Genomic DNA, 19,591 nt, shown 5'->3' with positions numbered 1-19,591 from the left:
ACTCCACTGTGGTATTGGCTTGTATCTTCTATGCAAGTTTTTAAAGCTGATGTTTTAAAAAGAGACCGTATTTTATCATTGTTATTATTATTATTATTATTATTATTATAGTAAAATGCACAGTAGGGTACAACAGGACTAAAGACACACCTTAAGGGATTTAATTTTTTGAATATTGATGAAGCAACATGATTATTGTGAAAAGAAATAATCATAGAAGGTTGTTTTGATGGAAAAAAAAAAAAAAAATGGGAGTAAAAAGCCGCCAGGGGGTTTATAGTGATATCATGTAGATGTAGTTGAAGTCAGAAGTTTACATACACCTTAGCCAAATACATTTCAACTCAGTTTTTCACAATTCCTGACATTTAATCATAGAAAACGTTCCATGTCTTAGGTCAGTTAGGATCACTAATTTATTTTAAGAATGTGAAGTGTCAGAATAATAGTAGAGAGAATGATTTATTTCAGCTTTTATTTCTTTCATCACATTTCCAGTGGATCAGAAGTTTACATACACTTTGTTAGTATTTGGAAGCATTGCCTTTAAATTGTTTAACTTGGATCAAACATTTTGGGTAGCCTTCCACAAGCTTCTCACAATAAGTTAGGAATTTTGTCCCATTCCTCCAGACAGAAGAGTCAGGTTTGTAGGCCTCCTTGCTCGCACATGCTTTTCTACCAGATTGAGGTCAGGGCTTTGTGATGGCCACTCCAGTATCCTGACTTTGTTGTCCGTATGCCTCAAATTTTGAGGTATGATTGGGGTCATTGTCCATTTGGAAGACCCATTTGCGACCGAGCTTTAACTTCCTGGCTGATGTCTTGAGATGTTGCTTCAATATATCCACATAATTTTCCTTCCTCATGATACCATCTATTTTGTGAAGTGCACCAGTCCCTCCTGCAGCAAAGCACCCCCACAACATGATGCTGCCACCCCCATGCTTCATGGTTGGGATGGTGATCTTCGGCTTGCAAGCCTCACCCTTTTTCCTCCAAACATAACGATGGTCATAATGGCCAAACAGTTAAATTTTTGTTTCATTAGATCAGAGGACATTTCTCCAAAAAGTAAGATCTTTGTCCCCATGTGCACTTGCAAACTGAAGTCTGGCTTCTTTTTATGGTGGTTTTGGAGCAGTGGTTTCCTCCTTGATGAGCAGCCTTTCAGGTTTTGTCGATATAGGACTCATTTTTCTGTGGATATAGATACTTGTCTACCTGTTTCCTCCAGCATATTCACAAGGTCCTTTGCTGTTGTTCTGGAGTATATTTGCACTTTTTACACCAAACTACGTTAATCTCTAGGAGACAGAATGAGTCTCCTTCCTGAGTGGTATGATGGCTTTGTGGTCCCATGGTGTTTATACTTGCATACTATTGTTTGTACAGATGAACGTGGTACCTTCAGGCGTTTGGAAATTGCTCCCAAGGATGAAACAGACTTGTGGAGGTCCACAATTTTTTTTCTGAGGTCTTGGCTGATTTCTTCTGATTTTTCCCATTATGTCAAGCAAAGAGGCACTGAGTTTAAAGGTAGGCCTTAAAATACATGCACAGGTACACCTCGAATTCAGTACACCTCCTATCAGAAGCTAATTGGATAATTGTCTAAAGCCTTGACATCAATTTCTGGAATTTTCCAAGCTGCTTAAAGGCACAGTTAACTTAGTGTATGTAAACTTCTGACCCACTGAAATTGTGATTTAGTCAATTAAAAGTGAAAATCTGTCTGTAAACAATTGTTGGAAAAATTACTTGTGTCATGCACAAAGTAGATGTCCTAAACGACAAAATTATAGTTTTCTAATATGAAATCTGTGGAGTGGTTAAAAAATGAGTTTTAATGACTTCAACTTAAGTGTATGTAAACGTCTGACTTCAACTGTATAGGGGCAAAAGTTATAGTGCAACATTTGTCAACTAATGCAAATACTTTTGAGACAGCAAGAAGCTTTTTTGAGTAAAACATTTAAATAATGCTTATTCAAAATAACCACTTGAAAAGATTGTGGCATTTTTCTATAAACAAATGAATCTCCATTGTGATTGGATCGGTCAATGTGAGTGCACTTTTAACAGTTTTCATATCAAATCTATTACCCCCACTCAAGAAAAGCAATGTGTTTAACAGGGGCCTTTAGCCCCTGCAACAGGGGGGCTTTTTACCCCAGATACTATCCTGCATAGTGACAAACAGGTGTTTAGGAAAGTTACATGGTAGTTTCTGTTGCTTTTTAGTGTTTTGGGAGAAAATCAAATCAAATGTGCCTTTTACCCCAGTGGGAGGCTTTAACCCTGTTGTACCCTACTATATGATGTTTTTTCCCCTTGTTTTTAGCTTTGTAGTTACAAATAATAATAAACAGCAGAACCATCATCATTTATATTAACAACAATATTATAATTAAAGTAATAATTATTATGATTATTTTAATTAAAAAAACATGTAAAATATAAATCATTATATTATTATGAATAATAATATTATCATTATAAAAAATTATAATATAAATAACTGTGACAGTGTTTGGGTCTTGTCTTAATTAACCAATTACCACTGGTAAAGAGCTCAGGTGCAAGGAACAGCGGAGCATTTTGAAAAACAAAGTCAGGCAACAATGTTATTGCAAACAACCTTTGTTATCTGACTTGTGCCTTGTATTGTGACATTGACTGGTAAACTTAAGGGGTTTATTGTTTTGTTTTAAAGATATACAGTGCATCCAGAAAGTATTCACAGCGCTTCACTTTTTCCATATTTTGTTATGTTACAGCCTTATTCCAAAATGGATTAAATTAATTATTTACCACAAAATTCTACAAACAATACCTCATAATGACAACATGAAAGAAGTTTGTTTGAAATATTTGCAAATGTATTAAAAATAAAAAACAAAACAAAATCACATGTACATAAGTATTCACAGCCTTTGCCATGACACTCAAAATTGAGCTCAGGTGCATCCTGTTTCCACTGATCATCCTTGAGATGTTTCTACAACTTGATTGGAGTCCACCTGTAGTAAATTCAGTTGATTGGACATGATTTGGAAAGGCACACACCTGTCTATATAAGGTCCCACAGTTAACAGTGCATGTCAGAGCACAAACCAAGCCATGAAGTCCAAGGAATTGTCTGTAGACCTCCGAGACAGGATTGTATCGAGGCACAGATCTGGGGAAGGGTACCGAAAAATGTCTGCAGCATTGAAGGTCCCAATGAGCATAGTGGCCTCCATCATCTGTAAATGGAAGAAGTTTGGAATCACCAGGACTCTTCCTAGAGCTGGCCGCCTGGCCAAAATAAGCGATCGGGGAGAAGGGCCTTAGTCAGGGAGGTGACCAAGAACCCGATGGTCACTCTGACAGAGCTCCAGCGTTTCTCTGTGGAGAGAGGAGAACCTTCCAGAAGAACAACCATCTCTGCAGCACTCCACCAATCAGGCCTGTATGGTAGAGTGGCCAGACGGAAGCCACTCCTCAGTAAAAGGCACATTACAGCCCGCCTGGAGTTTGCCAAAAGGCACCTGAAGGACTCTCAGACCATGAGAAACAAAGATTGAACTCTTTGGCTTGAATGGCAAGCGTCATGTCTGGAGGAAACCAGGCACCGCTCATCACCTGGCCAATACCATCCCTACAGTGAAGCATGGTGGTGGCAGCATCATGCTGTGGGGATGTTTTTCAGTGGCAGGAACTGGGAGACTAGTCAGGATCGAGGGAAAGATGAATGCAGCAATGTACAGAGACATCCTTGATGAAAAACTGCTCCAGAGAGCTCTGGACTTCAGACTGGGGCGAAGGTTCATCTTCCAACAGGATAACGACGCTAAGCACACAACCAAGATAACAAAGGAGTGGCTACGGGACAACTCTGTGAATGTCCTTGAGTGGCCCAGCCAGAGCCCAGACTTGAACCCGATTGAACATCTATGGAGAGATCTGAAAATGGCTGTGTACTGACGCTCCCCATCAAACCTGATGGAGCTTGAGAGGTCCTGCAAAGAAGAATGGGAGAAACTGCCCAAAAATAGGTGTGCCAAGCTTGTAGCATCATACTCAAAAAGACTTGAGGCTGTAATTGGTGCCAAAGGTGCTTCAACAAAGTATTGAACAAAGGCTGTGAATACTTATGTACATGTGATGATTTTTATTTTTATTTTATTTTTTTTATAAATTTGCAAAGATTTCAGACAAACTTCTTTCACGTTGTCATTATGGGGTATTGTTTGTAGAATTTTGAGGAAAATAATGAAATTAATCCATTTTGGAATAAGGCTGTAACATAACAAAATGTGGAAAAAGTGAAGCGCTGTGAATACTTTCTGGATGCACTGTAACATCTCCTTTTGTGTTCCACAACATGAACAACATGAGGTGGAGTAAATAATGACAAAAATTTCCACTTTGGTGTGAACTATCCCTTTAATTTACTGCTAACCTACAGGGTTCATTGAAATGACTGAAAAAACTGCCAAAAGATGTTTTATCATTTACCTTAATAATGCTGTCGGAACTAAAACTAAGCCTTTAACTCACCTATTAGATATTTAATGAGTTCATATGAAATGTCAAGCAGTTTCAGCAGTGTCCTGAACATACTCTTTATATGATATAATGTTAAAATAATATATTGCTCTAACCATAGAACTTAATCACTCTCAAATTATAATGCTTCACAAAAGGAGGACTGTTGTAAATTTCATCTTTAGAATATATAATTGAAGGCAGGTCTTTAGATTGTATCAGATGTACCAATATACTGTATAATTCAGTGAAAAATGTATTTGAATTGCAATTCTGTCTTTAAAGGTGCACTCTGTAATTTTTTGATGTCGAAGTATGGCTTACACTGACACCTAGTGGCCTGGATGCAGCATCATTATAACTCAGTCGTTTTCAGTTACCAGTCCCATTGCAGAAATTCACTATGCACAGAAATTCAGGATTAATTTAATCCATGAGTGAAAGTCTCCAAAAACTGGGCAGTTACTGAGAATAAGTAAGTAGTATTCAGCTGGTCATGTGATGCTAACATGGCTGCCCCCATGAGGGGACCCTCTGCATGTAGAATAAAAGAGCTTTTATGAAGTTATCACGATTTTATACATTTGTTTTTCAAAATTACAATTCATTTCTTTAGAAGAACTTTTTAAAAGAGGGAAAAAAAAATACTGAGTGCACCTTTAATATCAGTTGTTCACAGACATTCAAGATCTTGGCAGATCATTCTTTTACCATTTAAAGACCTTTTATACAGCCTTTACAGGTAGGCCTACCAGTTGGTTACTATAAATGTGGTAACTCTTCAAAAAGATTGTAAAATGGATTCTGTCAGACTTGGAGGGAGATCCCATATTTTTTAAAGATGTAACAGTAATGATGGTTACGATGGTGAGTTATGTAGTGAGAGAGCGTCTGTAGCAAACCGCAAACGCCAGGTAACGCTCGAGAGCAGCACCAGTTTCGGTTTCGTTTCTGTTTAAATGCCTCAAACCATTAGCTAGACGCAGGAAATTGATCATCTTCGAACATGGCATCTATCGTGTCTAACAGCATATATCACTTTCTCTGTAAAAACGAGGGCTGTTCGGATTTTGGTAAAGTGGAGAGTAATTTACGGCAGAGTTTTACGGTGGCGGATCAGGTGTTGTCTCTGGTGCTCGATGATCAGGAGAGGTTTGTTGTAAAAGAGGATGAAGACTCGAACGACACCAAGTCCTTACTGCCTGCTGACAGTCTGATCATTGCCAAAACCTCCCTGCGAGTGTGCAAAAATGACAAATGTGTCAGCTGTGAAGATCTGCACCTGTGCAGATACTTTGTGTGTGGAAACTGCAGATTTGGGTAAGTGAAGTCTCACCCTAGGCCTGTTCTTAAAGTGAATACGTTGAAACGGGACATTAATTCATATTTAATTAGAGACAATGTCCTTTCGACAAAGTTTTTGCGAATACGTCACATGTATTGAAAGAGCCGTGACAACTGAAACAAATGAGCAGAGAAAATTGTTTAGACATGCATTGTTTACCCCTGACCAGAGTCTTTCTAGCAAGTCAGTCCACTGTCGTCCATGTTTGGAACACTCTCGGGAGGCTGTTTCCAGTCATGAAAGTACAGCTCCTATCTACTTGAATGGTGAAAGACCAAAATCTCAAAACGGTTGGTCAAGATTACGATCAAAGAACATATTTCAAATCAGCAATAAAATCTGACAATACTGGTATCATAAATTGTGTTTCTTTACCTCATTTTACACACAAAAAAAAAACAACAACAAAAAACCCGAAATTTTCCTAGCTTTTTAGCTAATGCGCATGCGCGTTCCAAAGTTGATTGGCAGGCGATGTATCTAAAAGGCGATTGGCTCTTTTAACTGTAGGGCGGGATTTCCTTTCTACATCCGCTGACCGTTGGGCGCTCAGAGCTGATTGGTTGAGCGTTCCAATTTCTCCCATTCATTTTAATAGAAGTGGCCCTTCTCTGCTAAATAATCTCTGCCCTTTCTAAAATTCACCATGGTAATCAATTTTTTCAAATTATACCATTACTTAAGATATTATTTGTACAAAATATATGAATATAGGATTTCTTACAAACATGAATCACACTGCAGAGTAGCTTCATTCCTGAAAGGGATAGTTCACCCAAAAATAAATTCTCTCCTCATTTACTCACCCTCATGCCATCTCAGATGTGTATGACTTTCTTTCTTCTGCTAAACACAAGCGAAGATTTTTAAAAGAATATCTCAGCTCTGTTGTTCCTCACAATGCAAGTGAATGGTGGCCAAAACGTTGAAGTTCCTGTAACTCTTGCTAGGTGTCGAGAGGATATAGTATTATTGGAAAGTGTAATACTGTGTTTTTCTGTTCACATGACAGTAAACAACAAACTTGACTTCATAAGTTCTTGCAATATATTGCAAAATATTAATTTGCTCTTTCAATATATTTCTATGTTTATGACAATCTCAGAACAAAGTGCAAAAATTCCCATGACTTGGCCTCAGCACATAATTCTGATCTTCTGAGGAAGCGAGATCTTCAAGGACTTACAGGTGGACAGTTGTTTCGACTTCTTCTTCAGAATGATCCCTTTTTACTTCCAGAGGTCAGTATCTATTAAATCAAATATGTGTACACATTATCTCATTGCTGGTCCAGTGCATGTCAGGCTCTGGTCGACATACAAAATTGACGTAAGGAAAACTGGGAACACTTCACGAAAAGGTTCCTTTCGTCAACATTAGTTAATGCATTAGGTGCCATGAACAAACAATGAAAAATATATTTTTAACAGCATTTAGGCTATTGATCTTTGTTAGTTTTAGTTATTAAAAACACAGTTGTTCATTGTTATTTCATGTTAGTTCATGGTGCATTAACTAATGTTAACAAATACAACTTTTGATTTAAAAAATGTATTAGTATTTGTTGAAATTAACATTAACCAAGATTAAAAAATGCTGTAAAAAATATTGTTCATCTTTAGTTCATGCTAACTAAAGTTGTTAGCTAATGTTAACAAATGGATCCTTATTGTAAAGTGATACCATAAAACTTACTATATGTAAAATAAATACAGTAGTAACATATCTCCTGCATGGACATATCCTATACTGCAAAACGAGGAAAGTGATCACAGAAGTTCAGACTTTGTGTGGGTCAGATATACGGTGACCATACATTTATTTATTTATTTATTAAGTCTTAGAACAATATTAGGCATAATTGTTTTCATACATTATATAGTTTCACTCCACCGCTACTGAATACAGCGCCACGGCAAAAGAAATTGTATTTTACCTGAGTTATGAGTTGGCAGTCTGTATTAAACCCTAAAATTCATATGTGGGTTAAAAATTGCTTCTGGCGACTTGCATTAAAAGTGTATTCTTGTTAAGTAAGGAAAAAATGCAGATGTCTGATCAGGCCGTGAAAGTGTTTACAAGGGTATGCTGCTTCTGCTGTAGCATGCAGGGAGAAGAGATCTTCTCCCTGACCAGGTGCAGATTAGAACAGCTAAAGCGTTTGTAGTGTTCCAGAGACACAAGAGATATACATGCAGCCCTGCAAGAGGATATCTGGGGATGTGATGCTGCGTCACCAGCCAATCAAATTGCCATGATGGTATAGGATTTCAGGGTACAGCCTCCCGAGAGCAGTCCCCTAGTATCAGCATTCTGACCTTCCTGAAAGGGAACTAAACATTTAACTTAGCATACACTGGCAGTGTATGACGTTAACAAATATGTCACGAGCATTTGTGCACTTGCATTTTAAATATACCTACTCTGAATGATGCCCCATAGTGAGTTTTTTATACCGATAAAAAAAAAAATGCTATGGTTCTCCAGACTAAATTACACCAACTCTCTGTTCCCACGTCTATCTGTCAGTGGATCACCAGCTTTCTGACGGACAGGCAGCAGTTTGTGAGACAGGGGAAATTCACTTCCAGCACCTGTACAATCAGCACTGGTGCCCCCCAGGGATGTGTGCTCTCCCCACTACTCTTCTCCCTCTACACCAACGACTGCATCGCCAAGGACCCCTTTGTCAAGCTCCTGAAGTTTGAAGATAACACCACTGTCATCGGCCTCATCCAAGATGACGATGAGTCTACATACAGAAGGGAGGTTGAACAGCTGGCTGTCTGGTGCAGTCAAAATAACCTTGAGCTGAACACGCTCAAAACGGTGGAGATGATTGTGGACTTTAGGAGGAACACCCCAACATTGACCCCCCCTCACCATTATGAACTGCACTGTGGCAGCAGTGGAGTCATTCAGGTTCCTGGGCACTACCATCTCACAGGACCTGAAGTGGGAGACACACATTGACTCCACTGTGAAAAAGGCCCAGCAGAGGTGATACAGTTCTACTATGTATCACTGATACAGTTCTACTCATCAGTCATTGAGTCTGTCCTCTGTACTTCTATAACTGTCTGGTTTGGTTCAGCTACTAAATCAGACATCAGAAGACTACAATGGACAGTTCGGACTGCTGAGAGGTTTATTGGTTGCCCCCTGACCTTCCTACAAGTACTGTACACTTCCAGAGTAAAAAAAGGGCTGTAAAAATCACTCTGGATCCCACTCACCCAGCCCATTACTTTTTTGAACAGTTGCCTTCTGGCCGACGCTATAGAGCACTGAGCACCAGATCCGACAGGCACAGGAACAGTTTTTTCCCTCAGGCTATCCATCTCGTGAACAGTTAAAACTGCCCCATTGAGCAATAATTATGTGCAATACACCGCTTAGTCTATTTATATTTATCCAACATACCATACCTCTTCTGCCATACATTCCCTTGCATCTGTATATAACAGATTTATATTTGTACATACATATATAATATATTTGTAGTTGTCTTATTGTGCATTTCTATATATACTTATATTTTCTATTCACTTATTATTTTTATTCTATTTTTTTATTATTATCTCTGTCTTCATGTTGTATTGTTGTACACTGGAAGCTTCTGTCACCAAGACAAATTCCTTGTATGTGTAAGCATACTTGGCAATAAAACTCCCATACGTGGCCCCCCACTTAAAAACTGGTTCTGGCACCAGTGACTCAAAAATTCATAAAACTTCAACCAGTCAATTTGTAATAAATTATATATTTTTTTAAATACATATAAGCAGAAAATGTATGTGCTATTTGATACAATATATGCCTCTCGTCTCTCTATAATGTTTGCAGGTTTGCTCCCATTACAACAAGGGAAATGGAGAGCATGGCAGTTGTAAGTATAAAACATCTTGCACCAACCTGCACCTGTGCCAGCACTTCCTGCAGGATGACTGTAAATTTGGAGCTGCATGCAAAAGAGCCCACAGATTTGATGCACAGGCTCAGAAAATCCTCAACGGCAGAGGGATCAGTCCAGAAAACATGCACAAACTCCACAAGATTTACAAGAACAAGTTTCTGATCACTTCCCATGTAAAACCTGTCAAGAAGAGAGCACAAACAGGTGAATAAAACTAGCACAAGAGCTAACTGTCTTTGTTCTGCTGTTTAAAGTTAGCACAGATGTTTATTCCTCGTTGAACAAAACAGGCGATCTCTAGAAGAGTAGTTCTCGTGTACAATGGGAACTGGTGTGTCGAGTAGGTCCATTCTATGTGGTCACGGAAAAATCCAAATAATAATAAAATAATAGAATGTAACTACTGTATATGGAATGTAATTCTAATATGTTGTAATCCATTATGATAGCAAACTAAATCAACTAAATCAAGCTATAAATTTTTAAAAGAGAAGAGAAAATGCTTTCTATATCTTTTACTGTTGACGTCAAAAGCTGCATGTCCAATAATTATTATTTTTCTTAACCTAATTAAATATTTGAACTGGTAAATCATACAGTAATTCTGCTGTTTATACAAAATTGTCAGTTTTCTTAATCAGCCTATGTCATCTTAATAATATTGCATATTGTTGTGCCTAGGGTAAGAGTGATACATATACTGGTTATTTTTGTATCTAAAGCAGTTTTGGTACTTTCACTTGATGTCTAATGTAAAAATCTGGGTCCTGCAAAAGCTGATGATAATCACCGTTCTAGAATATTATACTGTTTGTTTTTCTCCTGTTCTCCTCAATGTCTCTGTCCATTCTGACTACAACTCCAGCAGCTCTACCAGCAGTGAGAGAGCGCACTAGACAAAAATCCAGCAGTTCTGTCAGTGAGGCTGATCACAGTGAGATCTGTCTCTTTTTCTTGCGCACTGGATGTAGTTTCAAAGGTAATGTCATTATACAGGTGCATTTCATAACTCTAACTGTACACTTTCTGGTTAAAGGAATAGCTGACCCAAAAAGGAACATTCTGTCATAATTTACTCACCCTCATGTCGTTTCAAACCCTTATTGACTTTCTTACGCGGAATGCAAAACGAGATGCTTTAGTGAATCTCGGTCCATCTTGTTAGTACAATGGCAGTGAATAGTGCCTCACTTTAAAATTAAAAAAGAACCCAAAAGTATAATAACATTAGTTAGGGGTGCTAGGCAAAGTACAGGAATGGGGCCCTCTTCATTGTTGTTATTTTATTATTTACTGTGGTATGCCATGAAAAAAAGTGGTAACTCATTCAAATAACCACTTAATCACACAATTTGCTTCAACAACAATATTTAATTTCTTTCAATGCCATAAAGTTTGCAAGCTTTGGCAAATCTAATAAAAAAGTTTTAGACTAGTTCTTTCTCAGAGGTGCTCATTGTAGCAGATGAGTCTGTCTCTGTCTCACAAGAGCAGCCTATGGCAGCCAGCCAATCAGAATGGATTTTCTGCCAAATTTTACAGAAGAGCATAATAAATAATCAATCGCATTTTAATTAAACCCCTATCCATAACATGTTATATAACTATTAATATTCGTGTTAAGATAAATGATTGCAGTTTCTAAAACTCAAACACAACACAGAATATGTAGGCCTAGTTTCTTATTCCCTGATTTGTAATTAAAACCCTAATACTTTGATTTGATAAATACATGTTTTTATTAACATATACATTGTGGTGCTTTATAGGTAGACCACTAATCTGAATAGGTTAGAGGAACTCATCCCACTAGAGAAACATGCTGATGGCGTTTGGTGGAGTGTGTAGATGCGCTTGACGTTGTAGCACTATCAGGGGTGTTGATCTATCTCTCTTGGGCCCCCCTCAGTGGCTGGGCCCCTGAAAGCTGTCCCCTTTTTCCCCCCTTATGGGCTGACCTGCTGAAAATAACAGTAATATTAATCATATCGGTTAAAACAGCGATATTTCAAGTTATGTTATTTTGCATTTAATAATTATAAAAAATATAATTTGTATTTTTAGGAGGCCCTAGGCAGATGCACACCTTTGCCTAGTGCTGAGTCCGCCCCTGCCAGTAGTCCATGTGACTCATGCGTCCTATGCCAAGTCTTCTGAAAGCATGTGAAATGCTTTGTTGAGAAACAACCTGAAATTTTGGTCATTTTTCAGTGAAAAATGTGACGTTCCTTGCACATTAATGAGCATTATGAGAGAAGCTCGTTCACAGTGGCATGCGTATTCACACGAGAACTTTTAGCTGAAAACTACTCAAGTTCTCATTTAATATATGTTCATTAATATTTCTCCTATTGTGTTTCACATAAGACAGAAAGTCATAAGGGTTTGCAAAAACATTATGGTGAGTAAATTCTGACAGAATTTTCATTTTTGGGTGAACTATTCTTTTAAGAAAGACATTTTTAAAAATGTGCTTTCTTCTCATGATGACAACTGTCATTGTTTGTGATTTTAGACAAGTGTGTCCGTGTTCACCACCATCTACCGTATAAATGGCAGATTTCACACTCGTATGAAAATACGTGGACTGACCTGCCAAATGAAGAGGAGATTGAGAAGGCGTTCTGTAGTCCATCTAATGATTTGAGGTCTAACTCTATAGTGTTTTGTTATACTATTATGCATATGTGATAGATTCAATTTGGGTGATTTCTTTAAATCTCTCACCTATTCTCCACAGTATTACTATGATCAACAGAGAATATCTGGAAATGAATTTTATCACAATGACATGTGAACAATCGAAAATCCGTCGCCTATCTACAGCATCATCTGTTACTAAACCCCCTCACTTTATTCTGACTACTGAATGGCTGTGGTATTGGAAGAATGACAGTGGGGGTTGGACAGAGTATGGCAAAGGGGTCAGTGGTGTAATTGTCATATTATTATATCTTATTTTAATATCAGCCTAAATCAAGCTATTCTAAACGTCATGTTTAATATATTATTGAAATAATCAGTTATCTTATTACTGAAATTCATAGCAGGTACTGTTTGAATCTTACAGGAGGATGCAAAACTTGTGGCCTCGGTCACTTCAGAAGACCTTGAGAAGCATTACCTGGCTGACAGTGAGAAGGAAATTACATTTAACTCAGAAAACCATAAATACACTCTCAAATTTAAAGGTACCTAAAAGGAAAGGAAAATTCAGTCATCATTTTCTCACTCTCATGTTGTTCTGAACACAAATGACTTAATTTATTCTGCGGAAAACAAAAGTAGATATTTAGAAAAATGTTAGTCTCAGTCAGCTTTCACTTTCATTGCATTTTTACCCAAACATTGACTGTGAATGGTGACTCAGGCTTTAAGTCCTTAGCATTCTGCCTTAAAGGTATAGTTCACCCAAAAATGGAAATTCTCTTATCATTTACTCACCTTTTCTTTCTTCTGTATATATTTCATATTTTAGCTCTGTAGGTTCATATAATGCAAGTAAATGGAGGCCAGAACTTTGAAGCTCCAAAAATCACATAAAGGCAGCATAAAAGACTCCAGTGGTTTAAACGGTGTCTTATGATGCAATCCAGTTGTTTTTGGTTGAGAAAATATAACTATTTTTTTTTCATCTTGCCATTGCAAGCTCGATTACACGTCCTAGCTCTCTAGGCATACGCAGAGTGCTAGATGGTGCTATAGGAAGTGTAAACAAGCTTGAAATCACGATTGCCAAGGAGACTGCTGGCAAGATTTACAGAGAAAAAGGAATTACATTTTGGTCTGTTCTCACCCAAAACCAGATTAAACCACTGGAGTCTTATGGATTACTTTTATGCTGCTTTTATGTGTTTTTGGAGCTTCAAAGTTCTGGTCACCATTCACTTGCATTGTATGGACCTACAGAGCTGAAATATTCTTCTGAAAATCTTAATTTGCATTCTGCAGAAGAAAGAAAGTGTTACACATCTGGGATGGCATGAGGGTGAGTAAATAATGAGAGAATTTTCATTTTTGGGTGAACTATCCCTTTTAAACAGTCTTTTCAACAACATTTTTATTTTATGTAGCAAACATTAACTATGGTGTAGTTATAACCCTTTAAAGCTTTGTGTTTCATGGAAGAAAGAAAGTTTGGAATGGCATGGGGGTGAACATTTTTTTTTTGTGTGAACTAATACTTTAATCATGCAATTTTGGTTGCTTTTTATATGGCAGTTAACTTTACATGATTTTTTGGCAAATCATTTTCAGACATGTATCAGCAAAATCAGAAGTACAAAACTGTTAGAGAGATTCGAAGGAGACCACGTTTTGTGTCTGCCCAAGAAATCAAGAGCAAAATAAAGAGGTAAGATATACCATTCATCCATTACATTCTCACATACAGTATTAAACTGTTATTTATTGTACTTTTCATTGTATGAATACATTGTTTTGATTAGAAGTGAGTCTCCAGAGAGCTCAGCCTCTTCTGTGGAAGTTCCTTCTTACTGGGACAAAGGAGCTCTCCCTAGCTTCACCTACAAGGTACACCATCCAGTCACTCTGAGAACATCAAGGCAAAGTACAATATGTCTTCTGTCATTATACATTTAGGGAATCAATTCTAAATGTTTAGTGCTGTATTTAGTTTTGCACCTCTCTTAAAATTGTTATCCGTGGTTAAAGATGAGGACCATTCCAAGTTGCTAAATTGTAATTGGTTTTCACTTGTGAATCAAATGGAAGCTGTTTGTTGAAAGTAGCTGTTATTGTTTATCAACAGCCATCTAATAATACTGAATTTCTGAATCATTTTAATTTCCATAGATTGTTCCTCTGCAAAACTCTTCCAAGGAATACAAAATGATGTGCTCAATGTTTAGTAGGACGATGCCCAGTAGCATCATTCACAGGATTGAGAGAGTGCAGAACCAGTCTCTTTGGAGAGTCTTTCAATGGTAGGTTTCTTCATGTAAACATGTGTACACTGCTCGGTACAGAAAGTTGAGTCATTTACACAGCACCATACTGTTGATGACTTGAAGTTTTCCGTCACCGCAGACCAATTATCATGTTGTGATATTAAGAATTGAGGAAAAAAAAAATGTGCTTAGGTGAAGTTGAAAAAAATAAAATATAACATGAATTTCTGGAATGAACTTCATTTGCATACTTTATTTATGTACTGTACAGTGGCCCTATCAAATATTTGGACACTTAAAGATATATGAATTTCATTACAAATAACAGCAATATATCAAATTTTCTTTATTTTTTGGGGGGATTTTTCCCCTTTTTCACCCAATTTGGAATGCCCATTTCCCAATGTGCTTTTAAGTCATCGTGATCGCGTAGTGATTCACCTTAATCCGGGTGGCGGAGGGCGAATCCCAGCTGCCTCTGCGTCTGAGACCGTCAACCAGTGCATCTTATCACGTGGCTTGTTGAGCGCGTTGCCACGGAGACATAGCGCGTGTGGAGGCTTCACGCCATCCACCGCGGCATCCACGCTCAACTCACCACGCTCAACTCACCACGCGCCCCACCGAGAACGAACCACATTATAGTGATAATATAATATTATAGTGTAATGACTGTAAATATTACGATTTAAACAACTTTACAGCTCAATTAATACATGAGTTTTAATAGAAGAATTAATGTAAGTGCTTTTAAAAAATTCTAAGCTTCACATTTCTGTCTTTAAACCCTCCAAATATTGGCCCCATTCACTTCCATTGTATGTGCCTCACTGTAACCTCGATATTTACTTTTTTTAAAGAAAAGGTTGGACGAGTCGAAATAAATTTTTGTGGTAATCAACATTATGCCACAAATGCTGTCGATTGAGCTTAACTTGTATTGAACCCGGAACATTCCTTTATCTATGGACATGTTCCACTAACTACCAGAAAGTGCCACATAATAATTTTTGCCTTAATTTTGAACAGTATATCTGTTGTTCTTTTTGTGAACTTTCTGCATAAAAATCATTTGTGCTATATTTCTTTAAAATAAATGCCACTTGGCTTGATATTTTGTTATATAATGCGAAGACTTCACATGTTTTTAAGTGTGGTTTAAGTGTCCAAATACTTTTTGAGGCCACTCTATGTATATGTATGTACTGGACATAATAATCTGAATATGGAAATGATATAAGCTCCATTTATCAATCAAATTTATTAACATATACATAAAATGTTTGGGTTTTTTTCTAGGCAAAAAGAACAAATGATTGAGAAGAATGGAGGGAAGGTAGTAGACCAGCGTTACCTTTTCCATGGTACGGATGAGTCTCTGATAGAAGCCATCTGTGAGCAGAACTTTGACTGGAGGATCTGTGGCAGTCACGGGACACTTTATGGGAAAGGTACTTCGACATTCATCTCATACTTGCAGCATGAAGCAGCTTTTGTTCCATGCTTCATAGTGCTGTATTAGCTGTGAAATCTTTTCTCAAACATTTCTCATATTTATTTTTAACAGGCAGCTATTTTGCCAGAGATGCTTCATACTCTGACAGATATGCAAAATCCAGAACCAAGACCAAAAAGATGTTTGTGGCACTGGTGCTAGTCGGAGAGTTCACAAAGGGTAACAGTAGTTTAGTCCGACCTCCACAGAAGAAAAGCAGTCTGAACCTTTACGACAGCTGTGTTGACAATGAAACCAATCCAGCTATTTTTGTAGTTTTTGAGAAGTACCAGATCTATCCTGAGTACATCATTGAATACTCCTAATTTGTAGTACGGTTTCAAAACATGTTTGAATATAAAACATGATGATACTGTAAGCAACACTCACTTGAAATTTTAGCACTTATTTTATCTTATGATCTAACATTTGAAACTCTGTTACACAAATGATTTATGCTTAGGCTTACATTACTGAAAAATAACCAAAATCTTGAACTCTTGAGGCATTTGTTTAAGGCAATCAATACAATACAGCAGGTTTTTTTTTATTTTATTTTTTTTATGTAATTAACTTTAGTATACCCTCTATGACAGACTCTGTGGTGAAAATGGCAAATTGTTAAGTAGAATATATCAGAATTTGATGCAGATTGCTTAATGCATTAGGTGCAATAACTGTTCTTGTTGCAAAGAAAACAAAATAGACAGCCAGGTACATTTGTACAACCTGATACCGTATTTAACTTTACACAAGTGCCAGTGATTATAAATCAATAGTCACAATTTTTATTGCGCTATATTTTAAAGCACTGATTTTTGTGCACAATTCAAACAAAACAAGATTTAGTTGAGAGCTGGCAAAATATGGCACACCTGAGCATTAATCTTGCCTATTTTAATCATTTCATTTTCATGTTAGTTTTGGCTGTTGACATTGTATTGATTTATGATTTATTAGATGTTTATATAATTGATGTGAACATACTGTACAAGACAGGCAAGGGCAAGTAGGACATTTACTAGGTATCGGTAAATTATTAGGAGACACAAGAAGCATGCGTGTCATTGACTATGGAGACCTTTGCCACTGTGATCTGATGGTAAGCTTGAGAAATGAAGGGTGTGATTGTGACAGTCTATAAATAACAAGACAGCATGTAAAGCTGAACGAGGCTTAAAGACTCGGACCACTTTTCATCTTATATTGGTCAAGAACCACCTGGTTAGACAGGAAGTTGCTGTCTGACTGATAAGCAAACTGTGGATGGTCATTTGACTTGTTTTGTGAGGTGTGCTTCTGTTAAGCAAACCTCAAAAAGCTTAGTGGTTTAAAACTCAAGAAATCATAACTATTCGTTAATGTTCCTGCATTTGAGTGTTTGTTATCAAAATAATGCAACATTGATTTTAAAAATGAATAAAAAAAATAAACCCATTTATCAAGTCGTCATTTTTATTTGTATAGCACTTTTCACAACACACATCGTTTCAAAACAGCTTAAATGCATGAACAGCTTCATGCATTTAAAAAAAAAAAAAAATTAAACTAATATCTATAAAGTTTTAGAGTGATCATTGTGTAGTTTGATTAAATAATTGTATTTAGAACCCTTGTGAGCAAGCTGAAATATGCTCACAAAGGAAAATTTTAATTTAGTCATTTGAATTCACTTTTTTATCATTTGAGTAAATGAAATGTTATCTTTCTAATGTTCATAAGTTGGGTAAAATAAAAAATCACATTCACATTTTCTTAATGCAGCACTTAGTACAACTTGAACCTCAACAATCATATTATGGTGCTGCATTGCAGCTTAATGTAAAATAAATTAAAGGATATAATAATATAAGATGCAAAATCACTCAAATCATTTCTAGAGTGGAAATATGGCAATAAATGCCTCTCTTTTTAATTTAGGCAGCTTTGTTTCTTTTATAGTTACATTTACCTCTAAATTTAAAGAACTTGTTTTTTTATTCGTATTACACAGTGCACTGACAAAAAAGCAGTTTTTTTTTTTTTTTTTAATCCCCTTTTTCTCCCCAATTTTGTAATGCCCAATTCCCACTACTTAGTAGGTCCTCATGGTGGCACAGTTACTCACCTCAATCTGGGTGGCAGAGGACAAGTCTCAGTTGCCTCCACTTCTGAGACAGTCAATCCGCACATTTTATCACGTGGCTTGTTGTGCATGACACCGCGGAGACTCACAGCATGTGGAGGCTCATGCTACTCTCCGCGATCCACACACAATTTACCACGCGCCCCATTGAGAGCGAGAACCCCTAATCGTGACCACGAGGAGGTTAACCCATGTGACTCTACCCTCCCTAGCAACCAGGCCAATTTGGTTGCTTAGGAGACCTGGCTGGACTCACTTAGTACACCATGGATTCGAACTCCAGGGGTGGTAGTCAGCGTCAATACTCGCTGAGCTACCCAGGCCCCCAAAAAAGCAGTTTTGATGAAATTAGATCTAGTTAATCATATTTACATTATAATTAAGGGAAATGATCATTAGCTTCAATAACAAAATAAGTCCATCTTCCTCTTACAACACTGAACTGATCATACAAGCAGAACAAGCTGTTGGTCAATGTGTGTATATAAAGGACTGTCTCTTAAAGATGCCTGGACTAGTACTGACACATGAAATTGATTCCAGAATAAGAGTTTAGATATTGGTTCATTTTAAGTGATATGATTAGAAAAGAATCAGATTGTAAAATCTTGGAATGGAAACTCTTATCAGGACTCATCCTCAAAATTCTCTCTTTTGGTGATTTTGACAAGAATTCCATTCTTGGGTCCAAGTGTAGTACTTGACTTTAACTCCAGAGGAACCTGTGTGACATAAAATAGAAGAACATATAGACTATAAACCTGTATCATGTCCTCAGAAAATCTCCCATTTACCTGGCTTCAGATTTGTGAGAAACAGTATCTTCATATATGTTCCTCAACTGTACAAGCCAAAAATAAAGTTGTAGAGATCTGCGACCGACCCGAGTCTGACGGGACCTGACAAATCGTTGGCTTTAGGGCCTGGTTTGGGTAGTTTTTTCATGCACAGTTTCGGTTTCAGGTCGTGTTTATAATAAATAAATACATTTGTAAATAATATTTTAGTATTTTTTTTTTCTATGTAAATACGAGCTGGACGTATTTGAACGTTGCGCCACATTTCACTATTTTTTCCTACATCTCGCGCAGGACCGCTACATTTGTTAGAATTTGTGTCAAGTTATAAAGAACTCAAGAAGCTTGAGACACCCGAGTTCTGTTTCATTCGTCTAGCCTTTTTAGTGCAGGTGTCACAAAGATTTGATGTTCTAAAGAAGTTCAGGTTGCAAAGAGGACTTCATGTGACTATTACATATGATTCTAGA

General features: G+C 37.2%; 2 protein-coding genes and 1 long non-coding RNA gene across 8 annotated transcripts in view; 1 reads left to right on the top strand and 2 right to left on the bottom strand.

Moving 5' to 3' along the window:
- Positions 1-3,350: 3,350 nt before the first annotated feature.
- The window catches only part of LOC127417294 (uncharacterized), a 511,839-nt gene continuing 495,598 nt past the window's right edge, over positions 3,351-19,591 (bottom strand). The window contains exon 3 of the long non-coding RNA XR_007893247.1: positions 3,351-3,627. This is a non-coding gene — a long non-coding RNA (uncharacterized LOC127417294). The remainder of the gene's footprint in view (positions 3,628-19,591) is intronic.
- Positions 5,459-17,747, top strand: LOC127417284 (protein mono-ADP-ribosyltransferase PARP12-like). 2 transcript variants are annotated; one of them, XM_051657191.1, is made up of 12 exons: positions 5,459-5,853; positions 6,984-7,119; positions 9,725-9,998; positions 10,663-10,773; positions 12,310-12,442; positions 12,535-12,718; positions 12,865-12,985; positions 14,052-14,148; positions 14,243-14,327; positions 14,610-14,740; positions 16,004-16,155; positions 16,272-17,747. In XM_051657191.1, the coding sequence occupies exons 1-12, from the start codon at positions 5,540-5,542 to the stop codon at positions 16,523-16,525; spliced, it is 1,992 nt and encodes a 663-aa protein (XP_051513151.1). In that variant the 5' UTR covers positions 5,459-5,539; the 3' UTR covers positions 16,526-17,747. The 2 variants fall into 2 exon arrangements, with proteins under 2 accessions (XP_051513151.1, XP_051513150.1); XM_051657190.1 differs by having other exon boundaries at positions 10,660-10,773.
- The window catches only part of LOC127417285 (thromboxane-A synthase-like), a 116,719-nt gene continuing 114,764 nt past the window's right edge, over positions 17,637-19,591 (bottom strand). For all 5 annotated transcript variants that reach the window (XM_051657192.1, XM_051657194.1, XM_051657195.1 and 2 more), the window contains one exon: positions 17,637-19,046. In XM_051657192.1, coding sequence (XP_051513152.1) covers positions 18,951-19,046 — 96 coding nt within the window. In that variant the 3' untranslated portion in view covers positions 17,637-18,950. The remainder of the gene's footprint in view (positions 19,047-19,591) is intronic.

This window comes from Myxocyprinus asiaticus, chromosome 26, assembly GCF_019703515.2.
Source record: "Myxocyprinus asiaticus isolate MX2 ecotype Aquarium Trade chromosome 26, UBuf_Myxa_2, whole genome shotgun sequence".
NCBI lineage: Eukaryota > Metazoa > Chordata > Actinopteri > Cypriniformes > Catostomidae > Myxocyprinus > Myxocyprinus asiaticus.
This window is presented reverse-complemented; position numbering and strand designations above follow the sequence as displayed.